Source organism: Trypanosoma equiperdum (genome assembly GCF_001457755.1).
Source record: "Trypanosoma equiperdum strain OVI genome assembly, contig: ctg_373, whole genome shotgun sequence".
Lineage (NCBI taxonomy): Eukaryota > Euglenozoa > Kinetoplastea > Trypanosomatida > Trypanosomatidae > Trypanosoma > Trypanosoma equiperdum.
In genome coordinates this window covers 59,812-85,526 of record NW_027124280.1, presented here as the reverse complement: position 1 = coordinate 85,526, position 25,715 = coordinate 59,812, and the positions used below count along the sequence as shown (strand labels likewise).

At 50.2% G+C, this 25,715-nt stretch overlaps 7 protein-coding genes and 1 pseudogene across 8 annotated transcripts; all 8 read left to right on the top strand.

Annotated features, from left to right (window-relative positions):
- Nucleotides 1–50: 50 nt before the first annotated feature.
- On the top strand, nucleotides 51–1,553 carry TEOVI_000149600 (NPL4 family, putative; the record flags this gene model as incomplete). Its single annotated transcript, XM_067224715.1, has 1 exon — nucleotides 51–1,553. One exon carries the CDS (start codon nucleotides 51–53, stop codon nucleotides 1,551–1,553), a length of 1,503 nt encoding a protein of 500 aa, XP_067080816.1.
- A 732-nt stretch (nucleotides 1,554–2,285) lies between these two features.
- TEOVI_000149500 (cullin 4B, putative) lies at nucleotides 2,286–5,129 on the top strand (the record flags this gene model as incomplete). The annotated part of the gene is made up of 1 exon (XM_067224714.1): nucleotides 2,286–5,129. One exon carries the CDS (start codon nucleotides 2,286–2,288, stop codon nucleotides 5,127–5,129), a length of 2,844 nt encoding a protein of 947 aa, XP_067080815.1.
- Nucleotides 5,130–5,752: 623 nt separating this feature from the next.
- Nucleotides 5,753–6,985, top strand: TEOVI_000149400 (uncharacterized protein; the record flags this gene model as incomplete). Its single annotated transcript, XM_067224713.1, has 1 exon — nucleotides 5,753–6,985. The coding sequence occupies one exon, from the start codon at nucleotides 5,753–5,755 to the stop codon at nucleotides 6,983–6,985; it is 1,233 nt and encodes a 410-aa protein (XP_067080814.1).
- A 1,410-nt stretch (nucleotides 6,986–8,395) lies between these two features.
- TEOVI_000149300 (uncharacterized protein) lies at nucleotides 8,396–12,157 on the top strand (the record flags this gene model as incomplete). The annotated part of the gene is made up of 1 exon (XM_067224712.1): nucleotides 8,396–12,157. One exon carries the CDS (start codon nucleotides 8,396–8,398, stop codon nucleotides 12,155–12,157), a length of 3,762 nt encoding a protein of 1,253 aa, XP_067080813.1.
- A 312-nt stretch (nucleotides 12,158–12,469) lies between these two features.
- Nucleotides 12,470–15,913, top strand: TEOVI_000149200 (uncharacterized protein; the record flags this gene model as incomplete). Its single annotated transcript, XM_067224711.1, has 1 exon — nucleotides 12,470–15,913. The coding sequence occupies one exon, from the start codon at nucleotides 12,470–12,472 to the stop codon at nucleotides 15,911–15,913; it is 3,444 nt and encodes a 1,147-aa protein (XP_067080812.1).
- Nucleotides 15,914–16,318: 405 nt separating this feature from the next.
- On the top strand, nucleotides 16,319–20,596 carry TEOVI_000149100 (uncharacterized protein; the record flags this gene model as incomplete). The annotated part of the gene is made up of 1 exon (XM_067224710.1): nucleotides 16,319–20,596. One exon carries the CDS (start codon nucleotides 16,319–16,321, stop codon nucleotides 20,594–20,596), a length of 4,278 nt encoding a protein of 1,425 aa, XP_067080811.1.
- Nucleotides 20,597–21,154: 558 nt separating this feature from the next.
- TEOVI_000149000:pseudogene lies at nucleotides 21,155–22,915 on the top strand (annotated as a pseudogene). The gene has a single exon. A coding segment is annotated over exon 1 (1,761 nt).
- A 325-nt stretch (nucleotides 22,916–23,240) lies between these two features.
- Nucleotides 23,241–25,601, top strand: TEOVI_000148900 (uncharacterized protein; the record flags this gene model as incomplete). The annotated part of the gene is made up of 1 exon (XM_067224709.1): nucleotides 23,241–25,601. The coding sequence occupies one exon, from the start codon at nucleotides 23,241–23,243 to the stop codon at nucleotides 25,599–25,601; it is 2,361 nt and encodes a 786-aa protein (XP_067080810.1).
- Between the last annotated feature and the right edge of the window lie 114 nt (nucleotides 25,602–25,715).

The window sequence follows — 25,715 nt, the reverse complement described above, 5'->3', positions numbered from 1 at the left end:
TTCGGTCTTTCATTCAGCTGGCTGTGCAAGAAGGGTTACGAAGTGTGCTGATGCGATTATCAGATGTTCTGAATGCCCGACTGCCTGTGATGATACTATCTCACCGCACAACCAATTTTCCTAGTTCGTGTGTTGCAGTTCATGTTTTCTGCGAAGACTTCATAATTTTCATCAGATGGCGGTTAACATGTTTTTCTTCGCCCACTTTTGTCTTGAATATAGGTAGTGATCTTGCTTTGGATAACATTTTCGATTTCTTGATTAAAGACATTGCACTTAATCGTGGGGCAACTTATCTTCTTTGTCCTGTGCATCGTTTTTTATTTATGGCTGATGCTTCTGCACTTGAAGAGTTACGAAAGGAGCGGCAGCGGCGGTACGCGCAACTTTCCCGGACCGAAAAGCCTCGCATCGAGCCGTGTTGCCACTGTAATGAACCGCCGTATAAAGAGCGAGTATGTCCCGTTACGGGAGTTTACCATAATCACGACAAACAGAAAATAGTCGGGGGTTCTGTCGTCAACTCGAACATCGTTAACTCTTCTGAGCTGATGAAAGCCATTGAACTCTCACGTGTGCGGTGGGCGCCCAGCCGGACCAAACTCGTTCGGGTGGATGTCACTTCCTTGAATCTGTTTCAAAGTTTTGTACGACAGAGCGGCTGGGCAGTTCAGCGATGTGGTATTTTGTACGGCAAGTACGATTCAGCCGAGTCCACGATAGAGGTTCATGCAGTGTACGAACCAGAGCAGGAGGGAGGCTTACAGAAATTTATTTGCCTACGTGATAGTCGTGTCGGGACGGTAGATCGACTGGCGGAGCGGTTGGGTCTCCGGCGCGTGGGCATGGTGTGTACACATCAGGCAAGGGATCCAGATAAAATGGTTCTTAGCGGATACGAACTGCTACTCTGTGCTCGAGAGCAGTCCCGTTTTGGAGATGAGTGTGTTTTGTTGACCATGAGTCCAAGCATCACCACCGGACGCATTGAGTGCCAGGCATGGCAGGCGTCCCCACAAGCTGTGCACTTTTACAGACTTGGTACCCTCACCGAGAAACTTGACGCTGACCCAAGAAACAGTACCGTGGTCACAGGCACTGCCGATGGGTTTTGTGGGGATGAAATTCCGAGCCATTTTGTATACAGTAGCATTTCACTAGAGGTAGCTCAGGAACAGACAGACGACAAAGGGCGCCCGCAGGTGATTACCAAGGCCCCAAGTAAGGAGATTGATACACGCTGGTTTACAAGTTACGTGGCGGTTGACCCGTTCGACTCACACGTCGTGAAAAATTTGTTTGTACGTATCTCCCGACCAGGGATGGATCCACCGACGATTACAAATCTCCGCAATTACCTGAAGGATCCCAAGAGGGCCGACGTGCCGATATTGCAGAAACTTGCTGACTTTCACGTGCTTATTTTTCTTGCCTTTGATGTCTTTTCTGGCGTTAATGAGGTACTGACTATCATTGATGCGATAAAAGAGAATAGCCTCGCACCGCTTGCCGAACCGCATGTGAAAACACTGCAGTTGCTCATCGAAAGTTAGTGTGTGTGTGTATAGGGTGAAGTGGGGAAAATGAAGGCAATCATTTTGATATTCTTTATTCATACGATATCACTGTGTATGCGAGGAGAACCCGTCCGTTTTCATCTTTTTTTGTTATTTGTGTTATTGAAGAGTATTCTCCACAATTGTGTGTGTGTGTGTGTGTGTGGTGGGTAACCCGTGTGATTGTCCAATGGTGACACCCTGACATATTCTTTTTCCAGGATGCGGACGAAGCATTAACAATGATGAGGTTTATTGCTCGTACTGAACCTCTTCCAAATTTCATGTATAAATATGTCTGGGTGTGCCGGTATATATACAATCCCTCACCTTCCGTTCTTCCTCATTCTTTTTACTCGTGCTTTACTGCGTTTAATTTTCTCAGGGTAATTCTCAGTAGTTCTTCCGAGTGCAATTTCAGTTGTATGAGTTCAAGGCCGACGCCTTATATTCACGGTAGCAGTTTGTTTTTATTGTTTGCTCTTTCTCCCCTCAATACCCAAGAACAAAAACCACAAACAAAATCGTGAGGGGCCAGAGGCCAAGCAATTGGCGAGACGCGGGGGTGAAATCTTGCGTGTGCACACAAAAGAAGTAAAAGTTTATAGAGAACGCAACATTACCTGCTATAAATAAAGTAAAGACTTGGAGGTGGAGACTGTGGTAAGCATCGGTGACGCAAGAGCGCTTTAACTGTCGTTTCTTTAATATTTTTATCCGGGTTCTGCAATGTCATCACGGACGCTGTATGATCAAGGTGTAACGCAAGCTCAGTGGGGTGAGCAGTTGCTTCATACCAAACCGTGCGTAAATATTCAGCTACCACAGCCGGAACATTCACTTCACCGCGAGGCCAGTGAGGCAGAGCGCGATAAAGCGTTGAAGTCGGCTTTAGGCATGCTGAGCGCTGTACTTGCTCGATCATCCGGGAACACGAAAGCTATCGTTGATTCTCCCGCTTTCGTGGCGAAATCTGTTGAATTACTACTACAACTGCTCTGCACCTCTTCTTTCCCGTCGCTCCCGCATCAACATAATCCTTCGGCATCACCGGCACCCCTGTCAACGGTCCCGCCTATACAACAGCAGCGGTGGCTGAAAATCGATTTTTGCGATCGAGAATATTTTGTTGATTCTGTCTGTAGGAACGTTCGCACACTTGTTGAACTAGACTGCGGCCCGCACCTCTTCGCCGAACTGGAGCAATGCCTAAAGGGGTACGTCACATCCATGGTGGAGTTACTTACGAGTAGTGGGGAAGATGGTGTGACTGCCGATGTGTTATTTGTGCGTCTTGCTCATGCATGGGGCCATTACTACCTAGCCGTTGCGGAGCTGCAGGAGGTTTGGGTCTACTTCGACCGCTGGTACGTGTTTAAAACACATGCAGTGAAGTCTATCGAGGGGTTGGCTATTGAAATTTTGCGTGAGGGGCTGTTGCTTCACCCCTGGCTTCTACCACGTGCGCAGTTGGGATACCTGGATTGCCTCAGTCGTGATATTGTTGTGCACGCAAATAGCAGTGTAGAGAATAGCAACGGTGACGGTTGGAACTCTCGTCACGAACTTCGGCTCTTCACAGACCTGTGCGCAGCAGTGCAGGTGTATTTCTTGCGCGTGGAGCCGGAGATTGTGGCATTGGTGGGGAAGTTCTACATGGAAGAGGCAGATCGCATGTGGAGTGCAGGTGTTCCCGCTGGAATATTCTTTGCTAGAGTAGAGCAGTTTCTGCTAGAATGTCGGGAGCGCGTGCGCGTCTGCTTGGTTTCTTACTCCTTACCAAAGCTTGAAAGCGTTACTCAGAGCTCTTTGCTGCTTACTCACGGCGTCGCCTTCCTCGAGCGTGATTTCGCAAATCTGGCAATGGAGAAAAAATACGACTGCTTCCGTCTTGCGTGGAGGCTTCTTGCTTCGGGGAAGTATGTGCGTCTCGGTAAGCAGTGCAATGCCGTTTTCCGCGCTTATATACTGCAACAAGGACTGTTAGTGATGCAACGATTTGCTGCGAGATCGGTGGAGAGGGATGTATTTGGGACCGTCAAAGCAATGATCGAGCTCATGCACCGTGGTGAAACTATAATTTCTGAAGGGTTTCCTGAGGATAGTGCAACATTTTCCATACAGTTGCGTGATGCGCTAACTGAAGTCTTGCAAGGGCATCAGATGGAGTTTGTTGAGCAGTTAGCCCGCTACTTAGACTGGGTGGTGCGTGGAAGTGACACGAGCACCGCGCTTGGGCAAAGTGATCATAGTGAAAGCAAGCCGATGGCCACCGCTGATGGAAGCAGTGACGTTGGTGGCGTCCTTAAGCTTCTGGATGATATTGGTCGCATCTATTCTTTATTTCCGTCCAAAGATATTTTCGAAAAGTTGTACTGGAGAGATCTTGCGCGTCGGCTCCTTCATCACCCGCGAGGAACGCCATGTGTGGACGTGGAGGGGCACTTTATTCAGATTCTGCGTGAAATCGTTGGAACGGATGCGGCAAAGTTCGAGGGAATGGTTAACGACCTCATGTCGTCGCAGGAGTTAAATGAGCGATTCCGGTTGTGGGTAGTAAACAAGCACACCGAGGTGCCGCCGTTATCTCCCCCACCCACGAGCGTGGCCAATGAAGAGGATGACCAGACGGAGACACCTCAGCCGAAAGCACAACACAACAATGAAGGATATGAAGAGGAGGAGGAGAACCACGAGGCTGTTGAAGCCGCGCTCGCCGCAGTAGACGTGAAACTGAACGTTCTCACGGATGGATACTGGCCAAAGCAAACGCCACTGAGTACCGAGCTACCCCCACAGTTGCGCGTTTTAGCCAAAAGTATGGAAGTTTTTTACCGAAAGTGCTTCGCTAAACGCCGTTTGATTTGGTTACATCAGCTTTCTTCCGCTGTTGTTAAGTCGGCAGTCGGTAACTCAAGGCGGCAATTGTCAGGAACTCTTGTACAAGCGAACGTGCTGCTCGCCCTGCAAGAAATTATAGATGCAGGGATGCATTCGGAGCAGTTATGCGTATCAGTTGGCGAGATTTGTGGTCAACTTGGGTTGGATATCTCATTGCCTGACGTTGTTGGTGCTATTCTTGGTCTGTGCCATCCCAAATTTCGGTTACTTCTTCGCGCTCCCGGTTCCGGTACGGATGGCTCAAACCAACATGGGAGTGATGACGCCTCCGGTTATGGGTCTTCGGTTGGTGTTGTGGCTGCCACCCTTCTCGGTACTGATATCTTGCGCATCAACCACAGCTTTAGTGTTCCGTCACAGTTCTGCCGCATTCCGTTCCTTGGCGCTCGCCGCCGCGGAGGTGACGGAGCTGTTGACGAGAGAGCTGCTGATACCGACGGAGAGCAGACAATGGAAGACATAATGAAGGATCGAGTGCATGTCGTAGATGCCGCCATTGTTCGTTTGATGAAGCAACGTCGCCGCGCGAGTCACGAAGAAGTCATGGAGGAGGTACCGAAACTCGTGAGGTTTCCAGTAACGGCTTCTGCTGTGAAGGAGTCAGCACGGCGGTTGACGGAGCGTGGCTTTCTCGAGAGGGGTAATACAAATGAATATATATATATTTCGTAGCGCCCACTCGCGCTTTTAAAAAACTGACTTTCACAGCTTTTGGGAGGCAGTGGCCTCGCCCACCCTTCATAGTGCGGTAGTGGCGATTGGGAGAACGATGGATGCACGTTGGGTGTACAAGCGTCACTCAAGAGAGCGGGGGGGGGCCGTTAAAATGTAACTGGTTGTGCTGAGGGTTAAGGGACGGAGATTGTTATATCGTTCACCGAAAGTAAATATCATATATACATTCTCCCCTCTGCGTATCTACTGGGTTTGTACATGTGGATTACGATCGTGCGCTACTTACTGTGGCAAATAAATTTTTATCTTTTCGCTTTTTCTCATCTTCTGCCCTTGCCTCAACTGAACGCTACCGCAGGGTAGTTGCTCCTTCGTTGAATCAAAAAGAATAGGTGAGTGCTGTAAAAGCGGTCTCAGTGTTTGGTTGAACACCTTTCTCGGAGTCGGGGCAAGAAGGGGGAAAGTGCTTCGCAAAAAGTAACAGAATAATATCACATATCTATACATTTGTTTCCTTGTGAGCATTTAACCACACTTAACGCGTGTGTAAAGTGCCACGTGAGAAAGGAGGGTTAGCAGGCGTGCACTGTAGTTCGTGAATTGTGCCACGTCTGTCAGTCATGTGGTTCACAAACATTACGAAGGATATTGGAGAGATTACTAGCAGCTTTGTGGAGGATACGCGGAACCTCGCTAATATCGTAACCCGCTTTGCCACTGAAGTAACCGGTGGCAATGTTCTCATTGCTGGTGATGAAGACTCACGCCTTGCGCAGCAATGCCCGCTTTCTGACACGGATATTGCATCATTCCAGCGGAATAGCATGGTTTTTCTTGACGATATTTCGGAAGATGAGAAGGCGTCATTTGATGTATGGGCAAAGGAAAGTGAGTTTAAATCACAGCCACTGCCTCAACGACGAGAAGGGCATGCTGAGCTTTTACCAGGTAGTCGGTATGAGAAGTTAGCAACTTTCCGCCAACAGTTGTTGGATACCAATCCGTTCGTGAAGAAAAGGTATGCGGCGTTTGTGTTAAGCGACGAGCGGCGCCACCAAAAGGGGGGTGCGGAGGCCATTGAACATAAAAGAGACGAACAGGTTGATACAGCTGCCGAACACATGGAAAAAGATGAAATTGCTCCACTGGATGAAACCCTGCGCATTACGGAGGATGTATTTTTTGACCGTTATTTTTTTCGCCTTTCTCAGCTTCGTCTCCGCCTTGCGGCAGAGCGAAAACAGCGTGAGGAAGCCACTAAAAAGGAGGAGTTGGAGGTCAATGGAGTCGATCAGTGGAGTAAGGGGGGCCTCAAAGCATTTACCCAGCGTATTGTTGAAGCAGCAGATGGTTTGATCAACTGGGATGACGAAAACAGAGAACGAAGCGGTGAGTCGCAGCGCACGAAATCAGAGTGCGAAACTCAGGAAAATACTATAGCAGCATTGCAGTCAGTAGTGCAAGCACTGCAGAGTGAGCTGTGGAGTGAAAAACGAAAATTAGCGGCCGTGCTGGAAGTGGCGCGTAATTGTGGACTTAGCGAGGAGCAGCAGCGGCTGCTACGTGAGGCGGCACAGAATGAGGAACATAGTGGCAACGCACCAGTGAGATCTTCCGTCTGTGAGTTGGAGTTGACAGGAAGTGGGCGAAAGTCAATGTCAGTGCGGTCAAAGGGGGGAGATAAGGAAAGTAGGGGAGGTAGTGTTGATTGCAAGGAGTCAAGGAAAAATGAAGATGGGGCGGATGGGAATGTAAAGGTTTCATCGAAGGCGGCGAGTGAGGGAGATAATAATGAGTCCAGTTCAGGTGTTCAATTTTTCGTTGACAATGATGGTTGGACAAATGTAAAGTAGGTGGTAGTGTGCTGTTCACTGCTTGTACTGATTTAACTACCACTGCTACGACGTCAATTTCACTGTTATTAGTATTTTCACCTGTCGTTTAAAAAAAAAAAAACTTCCGTCATTAGATGTGAAAACTCCTCACTGTGTTGCCTGGTTCCTTTTTTACCGAATTGGCATCGTGAAAAAAAAATACTCTTGCGCGTGTGAATTTACAAATTTGTGTTGGATCTTGCGAGTGCGGAGCGTTTGAATGTTACGACTCTTGTCGTTTTGTTTGTTCATCCGTGTGTGCTCACGCGAGTTCAGTGGAGAAGTACGTGCGGCCGTTTATTTATTTGTATATGCAGTTCCCTTCCGTTATGCAGATGGCGTTAATATACGTGCTTTGAAGGAGTTTGACTGAACGATGTGGTGACGGGGGAAATTATGGTGTTGTTGGTGTCTCCAAGCTTTTATAATCTTTGTTTTGATAACTTTTACTCTGAGAGAGAAGAACACAATAAATGGCTGTATTTAGTCACTGGTCTAAAAAGAAAAGAAGTGTTTACCAACTGGCAGTGAGGATGTTTTGTCGAGTCACGACCTGTTTTATCATCATTGTGAGGAGCGGAGGTTCACTATTCTCAGGCGCGGAACGCAATAATTATTGACTTTTCCGTCTAGCCGTGGTCCACACAAAGTGTTAAGTGCATGGTTTGTGTTGTACAGTGCTTTTTTTTTTTAACCATTATTGTTGATACTGACTTTGTGGCCTTTTGCCAGGTGCTGCCGATTTCTTTTTATTTGTCTCTTCCCCTTTGGTATACACTGAGTTGGTGCCCTAGCCATCTTTCGATGCATGAGCGCAAATAGAGGCGCGTGTGTGGGGGGGGGAAGTAGAGAAAGTGGGGGAAACCGGTGAGTTTTTTAAAAAAAAGAAAGATTTTAAATATGTCCAGTGGTTGTGCGTGTGTTCATGTACAGGTTCCACTTGTAGACGTTTCGTACAAAAGAAAAAGGGCATGGAAGTAATTTATGTGGGATCATAAGAGTAATTATGTATATATATATATATATATATATATATATATATGTGTGTGTGTGAAGTGTCTGTAACGCATACGTGCTTGTAGGTGTATTTGTGTGTGTTGTTATAGGGATGATATGAAATAATAACAGATGTACGGGTGTTGCCAATATCCCCCTCCTTCACCTTTTCACGATTTGTATTTGTTTTGTTTCTTCATCCCTTTATTGAGCGTGTTTGTTCCGCTTTTTCTTTTCAATTTGCAAGGGAGAGGCGGCTCACCTGGACGTGAGCGTAGGCACGTAGGTGCGAGTATATTCCCAGGGGTTTAATAAAAGTGTGTTCCCCCTCCCCGTTAAGAAGATACACTTCAGTTATTTTTAGTATTGTCACGCATTGTCGCCTCTGGAGAAATGTTGCTTTGCAAGCAACCAGGGGACACTACCATATTTGCCACTGCCACAGTAGACCATATCAGCCTTTACAATCTTTCTTCTGTTTCGCCTCTTGCACGGGAGTTGTCGGTAACCCCAACTCCAGACAGGCAACACGTTCGCATTATTGATTCGACCAATGAGGCCGCTGCCGACCTTTCTCCTTACGGGAATCAACCCTGTTCTGTAATTAACACCATTGTACACAATGCGTGTCGACGACCATTTGTTCCAATATGGAGAGTCCCATTCTCGCAGGTGCGCGGTAGCGGCATTAGCGGCGGTGAAGATGAAGCGAACAGATGCACACCGCTTTCGCTTGCACTTAGTTGTGCTGGGGGCGCGCAGAGGCTATTTGTGTCCGAAAGCGGTAGTGGTGCATGGGTGGGCGAAGGGATGTCATTCTCCGCACTGTCTGTCCCCTCCGAAATTGTTACAACGAGTGCGTATGTTGACAGAGATACCAGAGCAGAATCAATACAATACACTAAAAGCGGTATTCAAGGGAATGATATTGTCACATCCGGCTGGGCGTATCGCGACCCAACATTACTTGCCATTGGTCGACATAGGGGTGTTGTGCAACTTCTGCGCGTAGAAGGTAGCGGCTCCCATCCCTCTCTTCACACCACAGTGGTTCAGGAACGTGTTCTTCAGGGAAGTGTAACTTCTCTCGATTGGGTTCCAAACAGTGACATTCTCGTCGTGGCGGCGCGACGGCGAGATGAGTATGGTTGCTTTGCGGAGGTGATGGATTTTCGGTCTCGAGAAGTAGCTATTCGCTACCTCGGTGCCCCACCAGGCGTTACTCCCACTTCTTCACGCGCTTCGAGGCAACAACAACCCCTGCGCTGTGGTGTTGGTATTGCGTCTACGGGTGCATTATGCTTTGCAGAGGCTATTGCCTGTGACATGTCGCAGAAGTACGTCGCGGCTGCCGGCAGCAACAACCGCCATGACGTACTTCAACTTTGGGATCTGCGGATGAGCTCAAGGCCAGTTAGTGCGCACGTTCACGCCAGCCTGGGATACACGTCTCTCAGCTGGGTGTCGTGTGCAACTCCTACTGTAGTCAGCACCACCCGAAAAAGGGGGCTATGGATGTATACGTTTACAGATTCGCAAAGTCAAGGTGGTGATGATAGTGATGATAGCGGTGAGGAAAAGGAAAGACGACAACGTTTGCTCCCTTCGGAGGACCGGTATCGCTTACATACCCGGGTGCCAGCAGCATGTGCTGCATCATTGGGGGGAGACCAAGCTGTTACACCGACTACGGGTGTTGAAACGTCACAACCGGGTGTAGCGGCGTCTCCTCACAAGGGAAGTGCACACCATAGAGCAGGCAAATGCGACCAAGTGCAGAATGGGCAACATCTCAAGTTGCCGTGTCTTGTTCTGCTCGATGCCGCTTCGGGTGAGTTGTACCCACAAGTGGCTCTTCCGAGAAAAACAATGGTCACAATGATCAATGACATCCCTGTGTGGAGCGCGGGACCCAATGTATTTCGCTTTCATCGTGATATTAATGAGCTGCTCGACGATATGGAGGATGACAGTAATTTGCAATTACGAAAACAGAAGGACCAGCACATACCCGACACTATCGCTAAGGAACCTTCTGCCAGTGCCGGTAGCCTTAGCGAGGGGGAATTTGAAGAAGAGAGCGGTGAGGCGGAGCGCACTGGTGGAAACCTTTTAGACCTGCTGAAAGCATCAGTGTTCATGAACACAGATTACGACGAAACGACCCTCGCCTCTCTGTCCACGACATTACCGGCTGCAATAAAGGAACGGCCAAATATTCCTACTGTTAGGCGCCCGTTATTGTCGTTGAGGCGTCTCCGCGAGGGATTCGTGCCTTACTCACATCAAGTTTTTTCTGTGCTGTCACACGAAATGGCAGATCGTGAGGCTTATGCTCTGTTCCGCTACGGGTGGTACATGCAACGACACATTCACAAGGGGAAAACAATTACCCCGGCATCTTCTGTTGTTCCCAGCTTACTGGAACTGCTCCGGAAAAAGCCACAGGTGCAAGTAACTAAAGTCATTCTCCGCGCAATGGGGTGGTGCATCGATCGAGATGAGGAGGCACTGATGCTGCAGCCGTTAGACTCCCCAACAACTGTTAGGGAGAGCAGCAGGATCGGTGTTTTATCACCAAACATCGTACCGCAGACGACACACCAGGTATCCGGTCGATTTCATGGCCTTCCCCTGTATTGCCATCAGAGACCGTTGGCATCTGAAAAGGGAAGCACCATGTTTTCGTCTCCCTCAGCATCGTCCGAAAGTACAGAGTACGCGGCCGATGTGCTCTCTCAGAACTCTCTACCGCCGTTTGAAAGTCAGGTGGCGCCCTCTCCTGAGGTTGAGTTCTGCGACCGCGTTGGCGCCGCCTCACCGGAGGATGCAGTTGAACGGCGTGTTGCTATTCATGTTTGCATGGGTTATCTGAGTGAGGCGGCACGACTGCTCTCTCATTACAGTGACCTGCGGCCTTCCTACGCGAATGTCGCCCTTATACTAGAGTCAGCTGCACAGGGTCATTTTCCGGTTGCAAATATCGTTGCGCCTGCGGGCTGTAGTTACTGGATGCATTTGTGCGTTGAGCTGTTGGGGATGTATGCACATCATTCGTCCATAGGAGGCGCCGATCAAGGGAACGGCGAGCGCGAGCGACCAGGGTCAGGTTGGTCAAGCGCTTCATCACACGTGGCAGGGCGCAAGTTCTTTACGTGTTTCACGAGGCGATACCCTCAAATGCCCCTCCCGGACCAAGTAGCCCTGGCCACAGTTCTGTTATTCCCATACGCATCAGCCGATTCGCAGGAACAGCTAGCCTCCGGCGATAATAAACGCGAGGAATCGTGGGAGGCCCTAGGTGATATACTTCAAGAGATGACGATGATGCAGTTTGATTCTTCTCTAGGTTGCAGTTGCTCCCTTTTCCTTTCGGCGGCTGTCGAGCCACTTGATAGCGAATACACTTCTGTACAACGTTACGTTGATGAAACGGGTGACGTGCAAACTCCGGTGGTATACTTTGCACTATATGGGTCTACAAAGAGCAGGAGTTGGCGTTTGTGGAACGATGCCTACCGCACTCAGTTGAACAATGGTGGCCATTCAATCCTCCGCAGTATCCACGATCTCGCGTGCTCAAAAATGTCGCAGATGCGTGAAAAGGTAAACGAGAATTTCAAGAGCAGTGAATATAATAATTCTATGTCGTTCCCACTCGCTGGCCGGGACGGTGTAGTGCCACTCGCATCAAATTTCGTGGGGAGGACATTTAGTGGTTTCGTGGGAGCGCCGACGGCTTCCGTAATTTCTGGCACTGAAGGCAGGCCGAAGTCAAAGAGACTAACGGGAACGGGAGGTGTGGTGCTGAGATGCAAATGCGGATGTCGCGTACCCACATTTCCTGCCAATGCCGAGGGGGATGCGGTGGAACCAACATCAACGGCTATTAAGACAGCGTCCATGGAAGGGAGCCAACAGTCACTGTGCAAAATACCTGACTGCCTAACACCCATGTGCGTAGTATGCAGCGAGCCGGTATTCCGTCAAAAATCTGGTTATACGTTCGAGGAGTCTTTTACGTGGTGCACCGTCTGTCTACATGGAGGCCACTGGATGCACTTACGAGAGTGGTTTGTGAAGCATCGAACTTGCCCTGCTGAGGATTGTTCCTGTCGTTGCTACTACCCTTTAAATGAGCGTTGTGGTGTGTGATGTCAGGGTAATTTCTCTGTCGACATGTCAATTTTATACAGTGATACAGTTTGGGCGACGGACTCTTCGTCTGTTGGCCTCCTGTTCTTGTTAGTGTATGTGTGTTTTGAGTATTCCTTTCATTCGAACCCACGCGCGCACACCTGTATATCTATTTGCTATTCATATGCTACTTTGCCTCTGTGGGGGTGTATAACCGGACTCTGACTGACTCCAAAGCTCAACTTTCCGAACACCGTTACCCTCGCTGTACATGCGTTTCTTGTGTTTGCACGCGGATAGTAGTGGGGGCCAAAAACAGTGGTAGGAGCGATGAAGTACTTTGCATGTCGTTTGGATGACCACAATGGCTTTGGTTTACTTATCGGTCACACACTTAGCTACTTCACTGCGCGCCGGGCCACGACGAAAGGCTTTAGCACTGCGACGCCGAAAAGCGCCGGCAGCGGTACCGATGGTGAAGACGCCTTCAACTTTCATGTGCAGTATACAGTGACGCTGCCGCATGTCTTCGGTTTTGCCCCGAAGTGTTTTAGCATGGCCAACTATTCTCTTTATGGAGTGGACATGGCAATCATCGGCGGTAGCAATGGCGTGCTAGGTGTAGTGGTAATGCACGATGGCAGCATTGTGTATGCACCGGATCGCAGTCCCGAGGTAATGAATGCGAACAATCAAAGATCAGCGACTACAACATCCGTTTGGGCTCTATCGTGTGCGGCCAGGAGCTTACCATCTGTGCGAATGCTTGATACAGCCTCCACACTCAAGCAGGTGGCTGGTGCCACATCATCACCACCTTTTCCCCAACCAATGCCTCTTGCAGACAGAGGTGTTGGTACCGTTACTTGGATTCAAAACGACGCGTTGGTGTTCGTTGGATTTACGTCGGGTCAAGTTGAGTGGTACCGTGTCACCACCCGCATCCGCCAACCAGAAAGCAAAGAGAAGAGTTCGGAATTGATTAATATCGGTACAGTTGGAAGGCCAACACGTTCGGGGTGTGTGACGGGAGCTTTTCCGGCGAATGGAGATATGTTTGCAGGGATGACTAATCCTAGTGGCGCGAATCATCGGACCTCAGACAGCTTCCCACACCATCAAAGTACATGGGTGAACAGACAGAGTAGGAGAGAGGGTGCACCGCAGTTAGGTTCAAAAGAGGAGCATAAGGATGGTTGGTTTGTTGACATCTGCAGCCACTACTCAAGTAATTACTTTGCGGAAACTGGGGGTTTTGTGACAAGCGAATATTTCCCCGCCACAGGCCTTGTGCTTGCTGCAGCAGAGCGGGCGCTCTACGTGTTTACCAGAAAGCAGCCTGAGACAACGCTTTGCTGTGTGCCACGCACTGGGTGCACTTACATTTCCTGTCATCCTTCTCTTCCTCTTGTTGCGTGCCTTGGTTGCGGAAACAAAACACCAAATATCAACGGAGATCCTGGGGAAGGTTCATGTGCTCTACAAGTGTTAGAGTGGACGGATGAGGGAGAGATGTGTCCAGTAACAGAAATTTGTGTTTTGACGCCATCTAGCGACTCAAGTGCACGCTGTTGTTCCCACCTGAATTGTTCGTGGAATCAGGGCGCCGAGCTGCAACTTGCGGTGTGCAACATGAAGGAGTGTGCCATTCAGTTGTTAAATCTCTCGCGTGCGGAGGAGTGGGTACACTGTGAGACAGTACCAACTGCACGCCGTCGCTGGTATGAAATAATCTTCAACCGCGAACTGCACCACCCCTTGCGTTCACTCGTAAACGCAGAGTTCATATTACCGCGCGTGCTTGAGCAAGACCGAAAGTTGGCGAAACCACCAGCTTTCGCCAGTGACCCTGCCGCTGGTTGCCATGAACGAAAGGGTTCGCATCCGAGGGATTCTTTGGAAACCAAACGGGGTTCAACAGCAACCCTTAGCAAGGAGGCACCCCCCGCGTTGCTTGCACCGAATCCAGTGCAGGATGGTGAGGGGTGTCTTGTTAAGAATACAGTCGCTGGAGATGAACGAAGCACCCAGTCTCGAACCAGTGAGATCGCCCCTTGCCGTGCAGTGCCGTCAGTAAGCACTGTCCCTCACGTAATTGTTGTGAACACTGTTGGTGAAATTGCGGTAACTCCCCTTCACACCGAGACAAAAGTCGCTTTCTTCGGATTGAACAGTATTGTTGCGGGTATCGGGGCGACTGTTTGCGCAATCAAGACACCAGCCAAGGAAACTAGCATTAGCGGCTGTTGTGCGGGAGCGCCGACTGCGACGATTACTTTAAGTGTGCCGTTTCCTTCAAGGAGTGTTCCGGTAACCGCACGTGAAGAGCAGGCCCGTGCCAGCATGGCGGACACGATTGACATCGAAGAGCACATGAGGAAGCGCCTTGCGGCTGGATTTGGAGTTCCTGCGGCAGCTAATGTGGAGGCGTTGACCAAGTTGAACGGTACTTCCGCCTACGATGTGGACGAACGTGTTCTGTTTTCGTATATCGCGATTATGGAGAAAGTGGGACTGGTGCGGTGTGATGGTCCGGTACCTAGTATCGTGGAGTTGCTCACTCTTCGTGGCGCACCGAACACTACGCAACTCACCGACATGGGTTTATTGCCGCATAATACAGCTGTTGTGTGTCGGTCATCCACTTCACAGAATGACTCCAGACGTTTGCTACTTCTTCACTTACTCAACTGGATTCCCTCACGAAGTGAATCTCCACAGCGGAACCAGCAAACTCCTGCCACACGAGCGGACGTGGAGCGCGCTGTTGTGGTGGATGTGCTGCATCGGCAGCGTCTGCGTGCTGCTACATTTCTGCGCCAGCAACTTCACATAGACTCGAACTACAGCATCGTGGCTGGACTAATTGAAAACTATGACAAAGTGGCTAGTGCCATGAATGATTGTGCGGGTGAGGTTCGAGAACCCTTTCTTCAGCGTTTGAGTCCTTGGCTACGAGTTGTCTTCACCTTCGAAGCTGACAAGATGGCTGTTTACAAGAATGAGGCGCTGCCGTTCTGGGATCGAGTTGCCATTGCACTCATTCTGGAGCACGACACAAAACTTCTTGTTGAATTGCTTCGTAACACTTTTGCGCCTTTGTGTAATATGGTTCAGGAACTATTGTTGTTTGGAGGTATCTCTGCAAAAACATGTCAACTTATGCAAACAATCGTTGACTGCACCGGAGACTTCCAATTAGCGGCGTGTCTCTTCGCTCGCATTGGAGTCCACGCGACTGCTACTAGGGGAACGGTCCGAGAAGGTGAATCTGCTTTCAACAGGAATGGTGTGCACGATGATTCCAGCTGGTTCAAGGAGAGCAGTACTGGTCGCCGGGACGAAGTCAACACTGTGGCCAACTATTGGGCACTTTGGTCGGGAGCATATCGTTCGTTTCTTGACAATGAACGGGAATTTGTTAAGCGAGTTGTGTTTGACCAACAGTGTCAAAACTGTAGCAAGTTATTATATTCTGGCGAGCATGGGACACGCACAAAAATAGAAGTGTTGGAGCGAAGTAACAGCACTGGACATGCAGCTGGGGGCCCCGTGACAACATTACAGTTGCCGGTTGCCAATCAGCGTCGTTGTTATGTATGTTCTTCCTCTGTACGGCTGGGACCGCTGATGGCAAGGAGTAGTTACGCCCACTGTGCAGTCTGTGGACATGGTGGCCACATCCATCACCTTCAGGCGTGGTTCCTCGCTCACCAGAAGTGTGCAGCTGCTGGGTGTGGCTGCCACTGTGCGGTGGACGGTCATGTTTCATAGGGTGGGCAAGGGATAATTCTTCCCTTCCCTCGTTACTTTAAGCCCTGTTTTATTTCAATCTCCTAGGATTCCTGTTGTACTCTTGCATTTGAGGGGCTATATACAACGTATATACATAAATGTCATATCTGTGTCGACTGTTGCCCTGCTCTACTTTTCCCCACTTGTTCGCTTCTGCGGGATTGGCAAGGAACACAAGAGACGCACAAAATTGCTTTCTCACGCTGTGGTGCTTCCCCTTTCTGATTCTTCTGGTAACTGCTTGGAACATCATCGCTCCGGCTCGTTTCTGTAATATTTTCTCGATTTTATTTATTTCACCCTTCTTCATCGACTCCACTCGGGTCGAGTGAAAGTGGTAGTACAAGTGACACACCCGCGTTGGCCCGCCGCGAGGCGCCACGCATGCGAGGAACTGTTTTGATCTTTGGCAGAAAATTTAGTTGGAATGCTGTGGTCGACGAGTACGGTCACCGACTTCCTCAATGTGCAGGATTGAGTTCCACGCGTAAGAGGCTCTTGCTAAAAGATTGGAGGTATTTCACATCAACTGGGAGTGAAGAATCACTGACAACATTCTTTAGAAGTGGCCATAAATGTACGAATTCTTTAGAAGATGGAGATGATGCGCACGCTCACGTAAAAGGTAATGCTGACGTCGTGTACAACGACGGTCAGCAGGGTCGAAAGATCCATCGGGCCCTCCGAGGTGTTGCAGAGTTTATTGCAGCAACCGGAACCTTTGACGATGTGTGTGCTCCGGGTGAGCGTGGCTACTCAGATGTTTCATTAGCGGTTGAGGGTTTGAAGCGTGCCCGGCTTGCTGTAGAGTACACGGGAACTGTTCTTTCGCTTTCAAACGATCGGCGGGATGGAATGCTGGCACAGGCGCTTTCTCGAAATCGCCGCAGTGACGAGGAAGTGGTCAACCAGCAACACTTACGATCTCATTGTGGCGAGGTGCTCAGCCCCTTGGAGGTTGTGGCAATAGCACAGTGGTGTGCGTGGCATGTGCGAACCTCGTTGAAGGGTGCCAAACATCACCAAGGAACCCCGACGAAGTCGCAAGGGGATGCGGAAACTGCTCGTTGTATAGTCTCTGTTTTGACGCGCTTCCTTTCCATTCTTGTTGAGGAGGGGCTCCGCCGTTGGGCCGTTGATAGCGTTGCGTGTGAACTCGAACTTAGCGACTTGGTTTGCATCGTGACAGAGGAGGCCCTTCTTGTACTCCGTGATAATAAAAAAGCGTGCACGTCGGTGAAGTTTGCAACACCTTTGCCTACATGTTCTGTTGGGTGCAGTGCCACAAGTGAACAAACCGCACTCATGGCCGAGCATTTGAAGCCTGGGATGCGGACTTGGGAAGACCTCTGCTTTGGCGTGAAGGCGCAAGAGGCATTGCTGTGCAGTCAGCGAGAGCGCTGGCAGCGCGCCCTGCGCCTGTTGCTAGATGTGCAGCGGTGGAATGTCCTCGCAACTACAAAGAACTGTACCACTTCAACGGAAGAAGTGCTGACAAATGAATGCGAGGGGAAGTGTCAGTTGCTAGCAAGTAAAGCATTGAACATTCTCTCGATGATCCCACATGGGGTGGTCCAAACACTGCAGTACATCTTAGCCCAGCATGGGCAGTGGCGTTTGTGCATGATGCTGTGGAAAAGGGGTATTCGTCTTCCTTCCGGCGATGCTCCGACTTGTAATGAAACCGAGGAAGAGCGGCCACCGCACTCATTACTTCTTCACCCTGCTGGCCTCAACACCGTTATCACCGCACTGGCGCTTGTCAATGGAAGGCCTTCCAAACATTCATTCACCGCGGCAACGTCATCCTTGTTGTGCGCAACAGCAACCGCGGGCGGAACGGAGGGTGTAGATGCGAAGTTGCTGCGGCTGCTCTTGCACCTTGGTGTCATTCCACATCGCCACTTTACAGTTACCGAATTTGCCACCCTACTCAAGGATGCATTTGGTCTTCATCTCCAAAGCAGTCATGTTGACAGCATTCTATCACCTGCAGCTGTGTGGCGGTGTTCTGAAGGTCTGCCGTCTCACATGCGTGAAGTATTGTGTTTAATGTGCTTCCGTGTTGTCGCGAGAAGTGGGCTGGCCCACACGTTAATGCTGGAAGACTTGTACGTTATCATATGCCTTTCCTACCGCACTGTGCTGTCACAAATGTGCCGTCCCATGGCAGAAAGTTCCACTCCGTCAACTCAAAGGGGGAGAGAGAATATAAGTAACTGCGCTGTGCCCAATATTCAAGGTCGTTGCGAACCGTCCCGAAACGGATTATTGACAGTCGGGTTAGCTGCGGCAACGCGCAGGACGGCCGTGTTCGCAGAAGAGGACATTCGTACAATAACCGAAGCATTTCTCTCATGTAGTAGTAGGTTATTGGTCCCCTCAGAAAGGGCAAAATCGTTTCAAAGGGAGGAAGAGGTGTATGCTGGTGTGAATTATACGGATCTGCATCTCTATCGTACGCTCGTAAATGTCAGGATTGGCAGGAATGGGAGCACTGCAATGCTCTTTACAGTTTCCTCCATGTTGACGAGACTTCTCACTGTGATGCCGCACGTTTTTACACTAGGCACCGTGTGGAGAGGCGCGCTTTGTGCACTGTCGACTAACTACCAACTGGATGCTTGTGACCATCATTTGGCAGCAGCAGCATCTGTATTCGCGGAAGTGATAGTGGGAACGGCTAGGACGTCCAATAAGGATGCCCTCGTTGACACCCTCGTGTATTTGGCTCCACTTCTTTCGCCATTCGCGATAGGCCAAATTGTGAAAGGTCCTGTTGGACGTCGGCTCAGTTGGACTCATTGCCTTGCTCTGTTACCTTATGCGCCGTGCGCTTCTGGTGCGCAAAGATTGATGTTACGGCGCATCGTAAAAGATTGTGACGTAGAAGGGATGTCGTTTGTTTACTCCTTACTGCGTATGTCCACGCCTCCGTTGCAGTTACTGCCACAAGCGTCACCGGCTGTCTCAACGGACGTATGTACATTATTGTTACTGACTGAGCGGAGTTGGATGCGGGCCCTGCAGGCGTATGGCCGATTTGATCTTCGGGTGCAACGTGCCTGCGCCCCGCACATTGTACGCCTCATCGTTACCGCTGGAGCGTGGTTGCCACACACTCACAACACCGGCGGGGACGCCAACTGTAGCCATTGCCTCAATGGGTTCGACTCGCTGCTCCATACTGCTCTTCAGGCAACTGAGGGGAGCCGTGTGGCGGAAGAGGTTCTGCAACTTAGTCTTAAACGTGGATTGTGGGCAGGTGGTCTTGCTTTTCATCAGCGTTTGCAACATGAACATTCAGGTATACTTTTGGGGAATGGTCGAATTAAAACGTGCGCTGCAATGCTGTTTAAAGGACTACTCTCCCATACCGCTCTCGCGCACACAATAGCGGTTGCCCTCAAACATGCTCGTGCCGCGAGATGGGCGGAGGCTTGTATGGTTCTTCTTGAGGACGACGGTAGTCATGATGGTGCTGAGGAAAGTGGAAGTGTAACACATTTTGGTGTCACCTCTCTCCACCCAGCTCACTGGTCATCGTTGTTTCGTGACAAGGTGCCCCCACAACTGTCCCATTTAGCCCACACCGTGCGCTACAGTATGTTGTGTTGCCCTGGTTTATGGCAGCGGGCATTGAAATGGTTGCCACCTCAGGCGCTTCCATTTCCGGTCCATCACCAACTATTGCTTGCTCGCGTTTCCGGTTTGCCAATTGGTGTGGCAGCCGCGTGTGACGCGGTAACGCCGAAGGTGGAAACGACAACGCCACTTGTTGGCCCACCCCTATCACCCATGTCGCTTGTGCAGGTAGCGTTGCAGGAGAAGTTGCGCTGCAGCAAGGCATCGGCGACGGTGGCATCTCAGGCGGAAGTTGAGCGCACACTCCGCGTTTTGCGTCAACGCGGACAGTGGGAACAAGCAGTCTTGGTTTACGAGCATTCGCTTGCTTGCCGTTGTTTTCCGCATAGTGCAAGTGCCACCGTTGTTGGTGCTTGCCTGCCTTCGTGGCAGGCGTCCCTTAGTTGCTTTGCGCACATGTCTCAGCGTATGCGTCCCGATGTGGCAACCGCTTCATTAGCTTTGCAAGCTTGCAGGCGTGGTAGAAAATGGAAGATTGCTCTACGTGTCCTTCAGCAATGCGTGCTTACATCTGCGTCCCGCTCGGCAGGTGAGGTTGTAAGAACTGCACCACAGTTGATAAATTACGCAATACAGGCGGTTTTGGGTGCCGGCGTTTGGGACGCCGCATTAAATGTGGTTCGCCAATATGGTCAGACAATGAGTCCCTTGCTAGCAAATACCATTCTTCTGACGTATGTGCGTGCGGAACGATACGATGAAGCTGTGAATTTTTTTTATGGCTGCGTTCGCCGTGGAGTGCGACTGCACGACCAGTCGCTTGATCTTGTGGTAGCAGCAAGCCAAGCAGTATCGGCAGAATACCATGATTTAGCGCGGTTTGTTGGGGTAATGGCGTCAACTTTGGAGGACTTCTGTCATGTTCATGGCGTGTTGCTGCAACACGTCCTACTTGTTTGTCGCAGCATTTCTGTTCCCCCCCACGCGTTGGTCCTCTCTTTTAGTTGTGATCAAACCGGCGTATCCGCGAGTATGGTATCTGATGATGTCATTAATGCGACTGATTCTATTTGGTGAGTGCAAAAGGAGCCGCGGCGACTGGTGCTGTTGAGGGGGCTGGTGCGCTGTAATGTTGTTAAACGACAGAGCCTGTAGCAGTACCCTCGGGGACGGAGTTTGCAGCATTATAAAACACAATTTCATTGCGTCGTTATTTATTTTTTTTTTTACAATTTCTGTTCGGCAGATCTTTTTTTTTTTTTGATGATCTACCTGTTGTTCTTTTGCATGAACGTTAATTTGAACTACAAGCACACTTACCACGTATCTCACTTTCCCTCCTTTCTTCTTTTTTTTTTTTACGAACCCATGCCTTCCATTCTATTCTTTGTATCTTAAATTAATATACAAGCATGTTACGTGCGTGGCCAACTGTGCGAATAATTACAGAGTTTTCTGTGTGTTGGGAACGGTGTAACAAACCTGCACTCAGATTGAGGTGGAGAAGCGAAGGATAAGTCAGCGCCTTTCTGCGTGATTGCGCAATATATATATATATATATACTGCTTGGTGTCCAGACACAGCACGACGAAGGACGCGGAGTACGTGTTGAAACGAGACTTGAAGGAGGAAAAATGCCTCCCAGACGTTCCTTTGTTTTTATTACAAACATCCCTGATTACTTGCTGCAACCACTCGCCGTCGGCAACAATAACCACCACAATAAATTACGCGCTTCAAGAGACCCACGCTACGAGCGGCTACGGTCATTCCTCAGTACACACACATCAGGTGTCATGCACGTGATGCATCTGGAAACGCGTGGCTATGCCCTTGCCCTCTATGCATCGGAAGAGGAAGCACTTGCGGCCTGCAAGACAACAATCACACCTAAATATCGGCAGTGTGAATACCCACCAATGGTGTTACGTATATTAGAGCGCCCGCGCCCGGCTCCCCTTCAGTCGGTTTATACACCAACAGTCACGATTGAGGGGGAAACAATATTGAAGGAAGAATTAGCAAACACAAGAGGTCTGGAGTTGGTGTATCGCGGCCGTGCTATTGCGCGCTGGTGTCCCAATACGCTTTCTCAGCAAGATTGCCCCTTCGGTGCTTCGTGCAACTGGATTCACAAGTGTGCCTATCAGCAGACCGTGCGAAAGAGGCCACGACTTGATCCCGTATCTCAACAACAACAACAAAAGCAGCCCATGTCGTCGGAGGAACTGACGCGACTGCGCCACGTAACTCACAACACAAAATGCGGGGAGGAACAACTTGTACCACCCGAAATGAAGTTTGACTTTTCTGTTTATGTTCCCGTGGCGTACAAGGAAGCAGTTGCTCTCGTGGACAGTGAAGGAACTGGTGGAAGTAACAGGTTGGTTGATGATGTTATTAAGCGCGTAGAAGCAGCCTGTTCGGCGTATAGTGGGCCGTATTTTGTTAAATTTGCCTTTTGCGGCGGTGCGCCGTGGGATTGGAGCTTGCACAACACTTCATTGGGTCTTTCTGCACTGCGCAAGAGAGCACCGTTTCCTACGAATGGCGCGCCTACTCCTCTTGAACGTGATATCTTCACGCAGCAGTTACTGTACCACATGAATCAGATGAATCGCTTCGATACGATCGCATTAGCAGTCCATGCTCTTGCTAAAAGCCCAAAGGTTCGTCGGGCGTTACAACGTGAATTGGAATATGACCAATCCCTCACTTCATGCAATGATAAAGGCGACAAAGATGCAGTGTCCCTGCATCTTTGTGTACGGCCATGGCTGTTCTTGCCAACGGTAGGTGTTGAGGCTACTGTCTTCTTGGAGGGTGGAGGCGAAGTTCTGCGAGGTATTGTCCAACGGAAAGGGGCCGTGCGTCTCATGATTTCACATGCGCTTTTGCGTCAACAGGAAGAAAAACAGGGCATGGACTTCTCTCGCTTTGCCGTGTTAGGTAGCGGTCAAGACCTCGAAGCGGAATCTTACTTGGAGTCTGAGATACAGCGTATGTCGCTTCTGGTAAAGCGGTCGGCTCAAAGGCTACAACAATATATTCGTCAACAGCGGGATCGGTTTCCACCAGGTGCTGCGTGGTGCGTTCATATTGCTGTCAGCCCGCCCCCCTTAGTGCCGTTTCGGCCCCAGCAGTACGGCAGTGGTGTGGAACAACAAAAGGGGGAGTGCAAGCAGGAAGAAAGTGAAGAGAGGGTGACGTCCAAGTGTGTAGTTCTCTCCTTACAGGAGTACCAACCAGCTTACGAGGAGCATGTAGCGCTTCATGGGGAACTGCGTGCAGGGGAGGTGATGTGGAACACGAGGAAACATGGGTACGTTGCGCTCATTCCGCGCGAAATGTTGGAACGCCTTCGCCTGGAGTCCCAGGTGGAAGAAAAGGAGTAACTAAAAGGAGAATACGCCCTGCACATAATCGTAACAGTTTGACACCACTGAGGAAGCCTTTCCACCGGCTGATGTTGAGGAGTATGGGATGGTAGTTTCAGCGCCGTGCTTATCGTCGTTAGGGTATGATTACTGTCTGTCTTCACGATGCGCATCCGCACATATATACGTGGACTGTTTTTTTTTTTTCTTCATTCTCTCTATCTCATTACTGCTACCAATTTTACCTTTACTCGTGATCAGCCACTTTTAAGTTACCCCGTCGCCCCAGTGCCTGTCGGGGATACGGTGGGATACATTGCGTTAAGCTAGTTGAAGCAGGATTATGCAACGACGTAAGCGCTCCCGCACCCATTCAGTGGGTGATGAAGTATCGAAGAACTCGGGGTCAAAATACGTGCCGCAGCCGGAGAAGATCGCTTCCGCCGCTTCAGGGGATACCTTGGAGCGGGAGGATTCAATAAAGTTGAGTAATACAGTTCTGCGTTCTTTGGCAATTGCCCCTGATGTTTCTGGTATTCGATGCGTTGCTGTGCATCCGTCAGAGCGAGAGATTGTTCTGGCTCGTGAAAATGGCTCTCTGATCTTGTACGCCATCGAACGATTCCAAAACGTCACTCACTTCCAAATGTTGCGTTCCACTGGTGGTCGCAAGAGTCGTACCATTACGCGGTTACGTTACCTAACTCGCGGCACGGGCAATAGTAAAGGGATTTCCACTCGTACCGCTCCTCTACTACTGGCTTCTTACCTATCCGGCCAGTTCGTTGTTTACTGCGGTGACACACTTGCTCCTCTTTGTGTTCATCAGCGGACTGGTGGAGCTATTTGGGATTTCTGTATCACAGACCACACCGTCTATGCCGCAAAGGCTGACGGGTCGTGGCACCAGTTACACGTGGAGTACAGCAGCAATGTTGCTGGTGCGGCTGGGCCTCGCGCTCCGACCGTTCCGGCGCTGACGCTCAAGCGGATCATACCAAAGGTGCCAGGCGCGGATCGTGCGATCAGTGTCTGCTGCTCACGGCAGTGGGGAATTGTCGCTGGAACAGATGACGCCGGAAATGTTGTGGCATGGCGTCTTCCCCGACCCGAAAGTACGGACGACCGGGACGAAGAGACGATCAATCAGGACAACAGAGGAGGTGAAGGGAACACGGGAACGGCTGGGGATAGGCCGCAGAGTCTAACAGAGCATGAGGCCCTTTGGACGAGTCGCTTGCCTGAAGGAATGGCGCTTTGTTGTACCATCAGCACCAGTAGTAAAAACGCAGCTCCGGTTGTAGCGGTTGGCACTTCGGTTGGCGATGTGGTGATATTTGAAGCAACCCGTGGTCAAGCGGTGAAAACATTCACACACCACAAAGGCCCCATTAGCTCGTTGGTGAGCTGTCAGGAATACGTCAGTGGCAATCAGTGCGGGGTGATTTATGCGTCTGGTTGGCACGAGTCTCTCCGTTCGTACCGATGTAGCGTTGAGGGTGAGTGGCGCCCCGCTGAGGTGAAACGCCGCACACATCACCATGAAACCAGCGAACTGGCGCTCCTTCACCGCCATCAGATCATACTCTCTGCCTCACGGGATGCAACCGTTATGTATTCCCCAACTCAGTGTTTGTTCTCTGCACCGGCCATGTACCTTCACACCACGTGTCAGAAACTTGCTTTTGCGAAGGAGAGGAATGTCTTGCTGCAGACACGCAGTGGCCGCATCGAAGGGTTCTGTACCGATGCCGCATTACGTCGTTGGTCCCCGCTATTTGGTTACGAAGTGAAGGGTAAATTTCACTTGCAGGGACTGTGGTGCGACGATTCGCTCGGCCACATCGTTTTCTCCACAGACGAGCGTGTCTCTTTATTGTGCTGCCGCTGGCGCAATGGACTGGAGGGGAGTCTCGCGCTTAAGCGTATTGAAGAGGTGAGGAGTCTGCCTGCCAAATACGGCATTATCGACTGCTGCTTTGTCAACACCAAAACAAACAAAAGTTGCTATCTGCTTTTCGACGACGCGATTGTTCAGATTTCCCTCACGAAAGCGTACCCAGTGGTGACCACGCAGCTGGTACAGAGGGATGGAGACCCCGATGAAATTGACATATGTCCAACTCGTTTCATGTGGTTAGAAAATCGGGCAGATGTTGGTGAAGAGGAGGGGACTAATCATACCAAACTTATGGTGTACGGTCGCCGCGGGTGGCTTTCGTGTAGCACTGCGGTGGATGGCACCATTGACACCAGCACTTTCACGGTACACCGCGAGGTGATGCAAATGGTGGAGTCGGTACCCCATTTGTCACAATCGCAAGGAAGGGTGGAGCACACTATTGTTGCACTTGCAAATGGTGAGCGCTATGTTGCAGGTATTGGAACTTCTCAACTGCTTCAACTTCCGCGCTCACTTCCACACGACACGCGGTTTGTTGCTCTGTTGCCACCGAGACGCCGGCGAAACGACTCGGGCAACGAAGTTAGTGAAGGGTTGGGCAGTGGGCCTCGCTTCCTCGCCACCTTTTCACGTGGGTTATTGTGGGTTACGAGGAACTCGTGGTGCATGTTGAGCCGGTGCTCCGCAGAGGGTGCGTTTGTTTTGCGTGGAAACAAGAAAGTGCTAATTGTGGTGCGCAACCTGGAGGGAACGCTGGAAGTGTTGCCACCCTGTTGGAGGCTGCGACGCTTCGGTAACTGAGCAATTTGCACAAATACGTATATCAACGTCTGTCTGTGGGTGCATGTTTGTGTGTTCGAATGGAGAGAGATGAAGGACCGCTGCCAAAAGCAGTGAAACGCCCGAGTATTATTC